The sequence below is a fragment of the Chinchilla lanigera genome, unplaced genomic scaffold (genome assembly GCF_000276665.1).
Source record: "Chinchilla lanigera isolate Chin_1 unplaced genomic scaffold, ChiLan1.0 scaffold00021, whole genome shotgun sequence".
In the NCBI taxonomy this organism is placed as follows: domain Eukaryota; kingdom Metazoa; phylum Chordata; class Mammalia; order Rodentia; family Chinchillidae; genus Chinchilla; species Chinchilla lanigera.
In genome coordinates this window covers 26,625,061-26,632,890 of record NW_004955422.1, presented here as the reverse complement: position 1 = coordinate 26,632,890, position 7,830 = coordinate 26,625,061, and the positions used below count along the sequence as shown (strand labels likewise).

Below are 7,830 nucleotides of genomic sequence, written 5' to 3'. Positions count from 1 at the left end.
TTTTTTTGGTTTTTCTCCGGTACCGGGAACCGAACTCACGACCTTGCGCTTGCCAGGCAGGCGCTTTTGCCGCTGAGCTAAATCCCCAGCCCCTCCCCTTTTATTCTTTACAGCGCAAACATATTTTTCTCCAAAAAGTCTTCCCTAACCTGGTAGAGGTACAAAGTTCCTGCCAGATGCTCTGACAGTATCACATAACTGTATCATCACAGCATCTAACATTTTTTTTTTTTTTTTCTTTTTGAGACAGGGTCTCACTAAGCAGTTCAGGCTGAACTTGAGCTCACTTTGTAGCCCGGGCTGGCCTCAAACTCGCAATGATCCTCCTGCCTCAGCCTCCCAAGTGCTGGGATTACAGGCATGGGCCACTATGCCCGGCTTCTAACATTTAATACATAGTATTAGTGTTTATCTTTCAATGTGGTGAACACAGAAACTGTTTTCACTATGAAATCCCAGCATTTTTCATAGATGGCTATCCATTTAGTTATTACTGACTGACACGTTTCTGTATTGGAGACCAGGGATACAATGGTGAGCAGAACCAGACATGATTTCCTGCTTTAACAGCATATACGTATTACTGATCACACCAATAAGCATAAAGTTACAGGTCTGTCATTATGTGAGAGAAGAACCTGGTGTGATGACCCTTCACAGCACTGACAGTGAGCTAAGATAAATAGCAAGAGCAGGAAAAGTGCCTGTCCCCTGGAATAGCTGCTATGTCTGGACAGACCTTGGGATGAGAGGGATGAGAACAGCATGTCTGAGTTGCTGAGGGAGACAAGATGACCGTAAGACAGGATGACAGGGTCCACACTATCTAGGACCCTGTGTGGGCCCTGTTGAGACACTTACACTTCTAATTCCAATGGCAAATCATTGAATGGTTTTAAGAGAGCAGCAGTGAAATTGGAAAGAAGTGGTTGGCTTTGAGCCACCCAAGATATAATGGGAAACTCTTGCAATTGATTTGATGAGGACAAGAGGTGTCAGGGGAGCTTGACCTAATGGATAGATGGTGCTGCAATTCACTAACATGGAAAACAGTGACAGAAGATCTGACAGCAGAGGTGAAAAATCTTGAGTTTGGTTTCAGATATATAGATTGTCAGGTCCTGTTAAGGTTGTACAAGCAATTGTCTACGACCTCTAGGATTTTGTACTCCAAATAAAAATTCCTGAGTCATCTATAAAAGGTTATAACTAAAAAAGGGGATATAAATAAGATCAATTAGGGGAAAATATAAGTTGAGAAGAAGTGACTCAGTATTAAAGTCCGAGAAAAGCCAACACATACTGGGCAGGTATGGTGACAGAGAAAGAACAGTCAGAGAAACAGCAGAAAATAAGAGTTCTGGGTCACAGAAGCCAAGAGAGGAGCTAACTTAAAAAGGAGTTAGCAGTCAACAGAGAAGAGAAAGTTTCTAGTGTAAAGTTCTTGATGTCAGAGAGGATAGGATCAAAACCAAAGGCAGGGGCTGGGCATGCTGGCACATGCCTGTAATCCCAGCACTCAGAAGCTGAGGCAGGGGGATCTCTGTGAGTTTGATGCCAGCTTGGGCTATATAGTGAGACCTTGTTCCAAAAAAACAAAAACAAAAAGCATACTTAGAGCAATTAGCCTTGGAGTTGGGGAGGGACAGTTGCTCTATCTATGCAGGAACAAAGGAAGCTATCATAGTTAGAGATTTATGTCTTGGCAGTAGAAAGTTGAGAGAGTTCTATTTTCTCTGTGAAGAGGTAAGGGTCTCTACTGAGAAGGAGGAAAAATGGGAGTCAGGAGTTTGAAAAGAGTAGACAGTAGGAAAAAGTTGGCCACAAAAACATAGAAAAATGGATGAGCTGTATTTAGAAACTATCTGAAGTCGGTGATCATGAATTTTTTTGTTTTGTTTTGTTTTTTTCTTGTTTTTCTTCTGGTACCAGGAATCGAACTCATGTGCTTGCCAGGCAGGAGCTTTGCCACTGAGCTAAATCCCCAGTCCCCTTTTTTCTTGTTTTTTTTTTTTTTTTTTTGTGATCATGAATTTAAAGTGATACCAGAGCTGGGTATTTGCCTAAAATGTTCAGCGCCCTAGGTTTAATCCCCAGCACAGAAGAAGGAAGAAAGGAAGAAACAAAAAAAGAAAGATCAACCAGTTTGGTTCTTTTTTTCCCCCAGTACTGCTTGTACTCTTGTGTACACACACAGAAAACATAGTAAAATGAATACCAAATAGTAGAAGTCAAAGTAACCTGACAGATTTAAGAACAGAAAAATGATGGAGGAAAACATTCCCTATTGCTGGGATGAGGTCCCTCCTGTTGCTCTATGTAACCCATGAAAGACACCATTGTCACAATGCTAACCTTTAGTAGAACTGGAGGCTGAAGCAGGCCGAGAGGATCGCTTACGATGTCCATTTTCCACACTTTCAGAAGCGACAGTAGGCTCTTCAGTTCTGGAGTTTCTTCGGCTTGGGGTTTTAGATTTTTCAGCTAACTCTTTTGGCTCACTGTTGACAAAAGGAAGCACAAAGTTTCCAAGGAGGTGAGGAACTATTAAAGTTTCATGCATAAAATAGGAGATGAAGAAAAATGTAGTCATTCTGCAGAGAAAATATTCAATCCTGGGAAAGATGAGCATGATTACCCTCTATACTATTGAGAAATTAAAAATGAGTCTAGTTTGTTATAATAATAACAACAAAATACTAAAATGTAATGCTGTTGAAGTTGTTGAAAAATAGGTAAAGACCTAAGTCAGGAGTGGTGGCCTAGCACTCAGGAGGCTGAGGCATGACGTTTGCTGGGAGTTCACAGCCATCCTGGGCTACATGGTGAGTTCAAAGCCAACCTACACTACACAATAACATCCTCTCTCAAAAACTCGAAAGACATAAAAAGCTTGCCCCCTCCAAAAAAAACTTCCTTATCCATCTTTTTAAAGTAATAACATTACCCTTCAAAAATTAAGATTTTGGATTTTGTAATTTTTTATAGCCATGAAAAAGGTCTTTAATGTATCTGAAAAGTGCTACTAACTCAAAATAGTATCTAAAACTTAGAAAATTGCCACTAGCTCAAAATAGCACCTAAAGTCTAAAAAATTATGAGGTATGGTCAGATAATGGCACATTACAAGTCACATTATGGGAATATAGTCACACTATACTGCTAAGTATATTGACTGTCCAAATCCCAAGCCTCATTTTTTACTATGCAAAGGTTTAAAATTAGTGACATTGTTATTGAGGATGTAGGGTCAAAAACATTTTCATATACTTTTGATAAAAGAGTATACATTATTTAAATTAACGGCTCTCAAAAAGGGGCAATTTTGCCTCTAGAGATCATTTAGCAATGTCTGGACCCCACTATCCCCACCTCAATGCTGGTTATCAAACATGCTAAGCATAGACTCTAACACTGAGCTATAACCCCAGTCTTCTGGAGACAGTTTTGATTGTCATGACTTGGGCAAGGGCCAGGAAGACTACCATAAGCCTATAATGCATGAGACAGTCCTCTAAAATTATCTGGTCAAAAATGACAACAATAATGAGGTTGAGAAACTATAGTGCAATTCTCTGCCTTAGTAGCTCCATTTCCAGGTACCTAAGGGAACAAATCTCTTTTTTACAGGCAGAGCTCTACACACAAGGATGTTAAAACATTATCTGTACTAGTAAAAATAGAAGACCTACATGCCCAACATAATAGTTAACTAAATTATGGTACATCTATATGCAATCATGAAAAATCATGTGGTGGAAGATTATTTTATGACACAAACCATTCATGATATGTTACTAAGTGGGAAAAAAGTTACCAACATTTTGAACAGTATTATTTTATTTTCATATGATATATATTGAGTATATACGCAACCATACATGAATGGGTATGAGATGTGTAGATATACTTGATGTATCTCTATCTGTATACATATGCTGTGAATAGGGCTAAAAGATGAACTAAAATATATACAGAGAGTTTTCTTGTTTTCTTTTTGAGACCAGGTTTCACCTCACAGTTCAGGCTGGCCTTGAATTTATTATGTACACCAGGCTGGCCTCAAACTTGTGGTGATTCTCCTGCCTCAGCCTCCTGAGGGCTAGGATTACAGTCATGCACCACCACGCCTGACCTAATATTGTTGAATTGTAAGAATACTGTTTACTGGTGAGTTATTTTCTTCTTTGTGATTCTCTGGTTTGAATTACAAAGTTTCTTTAATAACTTTTACTACTTTCATAGTTCAAAAAATCATTAGGGGAAAAACAGCTTATTCATTTGTTCACAAGGCATGGAACTGAAAAATACTACTAATGCAACAAAACAGCAAAACGGTCAAAGGCCACCTCTTGGATACTTCACTCCCCAAGCAGAATTGTCTCTTTTATCTTTTGGGTTCAAAGACTATATAGCATACTTGAGCACCATGACTGTACAGTATGTTTATTTGTTTCCCCAGTACAGGGGATTGAACGCAAGGCTTTCTCACTGAGCTACATTCCCAGCCCTTTTATTTTATTTATTTTGTTTTTTTGAGACAGGTTCTTGCTATGTAATTCAGACTGGGCTTGAACTCACTATGTATCCTAGGCTGGCCTCAAACTCATGGCAATTCTCCTGCCTCAGCCTCTTAAATCCTGGGAGTACAGCTGTGCAACACCACACCTGCCAAGCTCTTTCACTTTGAGACAGTCTTGCCAAATTGCTAAACTGTACAGGTTGGACTTGAATTTGTGATTCCCTTCCTCAGCCTCCTAGAGTGCCAGGATTACAAAAGCATGTGCCACCATGCCAGCTAAGCAAGTTATTTTAATGTCTAATGCCTTCTACCAGATTCTGAGTTCCCTAGGGACACAAACCATGGTCTGATTATCAATTATCTCTACCCCTCCCTGTTCACTTGTGCCAGAAGACCCACTGCTAGTTGTACTATGGCTGGGAATTGGGCTGGACTGTTCACTACCTTAACTTTAAATGTAACAGCTGCTCCATATCCAACTACAAGCCATGGCAAGTAAAAGAGAGGCCGGCCAGACGAGGGCTAGGATGGAATTACTAAATCAAGGGGATTAACACTTCCTTTTAGAGGTTGTAAGGATGGGTTTCTGGCTGGGAGCCTGGAAAACAATCAGATTCTTGAGGAAGGAAGATTCCTAATGGAAGGGGCCTCTTTTTCCTGGTGAAACAAAAGCCATGGCCGTACTGTCCTCATGTTTATATGGCCTATAGTCAGACAACTCTAGAAACAAATTACCTGCACAGTTTTCTGGGTCTTACTGACTTTTTTCTCTAGACAAATAATTAGGGTATATTGAGAAATGCAAATAAATTAAAATATGAACTCAATCCAGATAAAACTAGACAGGCAGAGTAGTATAGCAAGTAGCAATGAACATGGAATCAGATGACCAGGGGTCAAGCAGGATATACATTTACAAGCCATGATATTTAATTCTATGTTCCAGATTCTTGATCTATAAATCTCCATTTTTTATCTATCACAATACATGGGTCAAATGCCAAGATTCTGAAGTCAGAAGGCCTTGGTTTGAATTTCACCTACACCATTTGTTCAATCTATGACCTTGAGCAATTTAGTTTACCTCTCTGAACTTTATAGAGTCCTTATCTATTAGACAGAATTTATTCAAATTTCTGCCTGGCAAGTGCAAGGTCCGGAGTTCGATTCCTGGTACCAAAAAAAAACCAACAAAAAAAACCACCAAAACTGCGCAAAGAATTTATTCAAATTTATTCAGTGAGATAATACATCTAGAGAGCTTACAGTCCAGAGCATGGCAAGGAATGGCGTTCAGATAAATCCTGGTTATTATTACTTCCTTACAAGGCTGATAGAAAAATGACCATGAAGGTGTTTTTACAAGCTAAGCTGTTACACAAATATGAGTAACTTTTTTGGGTGGGGAGGGGGTTTGAGTACAAGCTGGCCTTGCAGTGATCCTCTTGCCTGAACCTCCTGAGTGCTGGGAGGGTAATCCTTTTAAACATTGTGAATCTTACTTATGTTCCCCTCTTTTTCAACCTCCCAGTGATGACCTGTAGGAGCAGACAACTTCAGTTGCTTTATGAGATGACTTTTGGAAGCTCACACTCCTCTCCATGGGGTTAATGATGTTCAAGCCACAAATATTCTTCATTTTATTAGGTTATATGGAGTAGCACAGTTAACAGAACAAAGCATGGGTTTTGGGGTCAGACCCTGCACCCTGCCTGGTTTTGTTTTGAGGATCAAACAGCTATTCCTTAGAAGGTAGATGCAAGGACTGACTTTCTTCTGTCCTTCCTTCCTTTTCTCTTGTCCCTTCATTCCCTCCCTGCTCCCTCTCTCTTTCTTTCTTTCTTACACAGGGTTTCCCTATGTAACTTAGATTGCCCTTGAACCCATGATTCTCCTGCCTCAGCCTTCCAGATTTCTGGGATTACAGGTGTGCACCACCACACCTAGCTCACAAAGGCTATTATTAATGACATTGAGAACAACCGCTCCTACACATTAAACATTATTTACTATGTTGAGTGAAGATGTTATTTTTTTTCAGTTTTCTGAACAAACATAAAAGGTAGAAATTCATCCACCAGATTTTATTAAGAGAAATGTTACCTCTCAGATGTTAGGACACATGGCAGCTCTCTATGGAGCAGTAAAGACAGACTGATGCAAGAGTGCAGTAAAAGGATAAGGTAAGGAGAGGCTTAAAGCCTGAGAAAGCTGATATTTTTAAAAGAGGCTTAGACATGGTCAAGGTCAAGTCTATAGAAATATCATCTTACCTTTGTCCAGAGACGATGGCAGCATTTACTTCTAGTTCTGTAAAAAATACAAAGGACAGACATGAGATGTAGAAGCTGCTGGTATACATGTTCATAGGAAGAAGCTAGGCATCTTCTGAGAATTCTGAATGTCTTACTTAGGGTAAGAGGCCCAGTCCAAGGGGATTCTCACTCTACATGGTACGGAGACAAAGTCGGCACTGATCCAGTTTGGCTTGTTGGGGAACTTATTTGGTTTATTTTTATTTCTACTTCACACTGTGAAATAATCCTGTCTGGATCAACAGAGCTAAATTCAAGCTGCTCAGCTCTTATCTCACCCAGTGACAACTCGGTTAGTAATGTAAGCCTCTTTTTTCACGTACAAGAGATTGTTTTCATTCTTAAAACATCTCCCTTCTCTTGCACTTCTTTTTAGAGACAGCAGTCTTCAAACATGTCTTTAACACCTGTTAAAGATGCATGCTCCTTCAAACAACTTCCTGAGTGTCAGATGACAGCATACCTTGCTTTGAGAAACTGCCCACAGACTCCAGTATACTCGTCTCCTCAACCTTCCAGTGATACCCTCCAAAAGACAATCTAGATAATTTGTCTAGCAGAATTTTGCACCAATGAGCACCCTATAAGCTTACCAAAAACTTCTCAGGACCAGCAGAAAAACATCTGCTTTCTTCACATACATGTTCAGGTAGCTCCAGATTCTACAAGGGCCCTCCTTGATATATTAGATAGTAGGGGTCTCTCCTACCCCTGACCTCCCACAGCCCTGCACCTGTCCTCCCTTTAGGGAATGTAGTACCTCATACTCAATGAGATAACTAAGCTGCCCTACTAAGTACTTACTTACTTATTTTTTTTATTTTTTTATTTATTTGTAATGGGAATCAAACTCAGAACCCCTTTGTGCTTGCCAGGCAGGTGCCTGTGCCACTGAGCTATACCCTTGGCTCCATGAGTACATGTTAACTTCCTTAAGACAGTGAAGTTACAGTGTCTGGCTTAAATTTTTTTTTCTTTTTTTTTTTTTTTTTT

General features: G+C 39.8%; 1 protein-coding gene across 5 annotated transcripts in view; it reads right to left on the bottom strand.

Annotated features, from left to right (window-relative positions):
• The window catches only part of Ncoa6 (nuclear receptor coactivator 6), a 74,982-nt gene that overhangs the window by 6,626 nt on the left and 60,526 nt on the right, over positions 1 to 7,830 (bottom strand). For all 5 annotated transcript variants that reach the window (XM_005384823.1, XM_005384819.1, XM_005384820.1 and 2 more), the window contains 2 exons: positions 6,796 to 6,832; positions 2,356 to 2,501 (listed from right to left, as the gene is read on the bottom strand). In XM_005384823.1, coding sequence (XP_005384880.1) covers positions 2,356 to 2,501; positions 6,796 to 6,832 — 183 coding nt within the window. The remainder of the gene's footprint in view (positions 1 to 2,355; positions 2,502 to 6,795; positions 6,833 to 7,830) is intronic.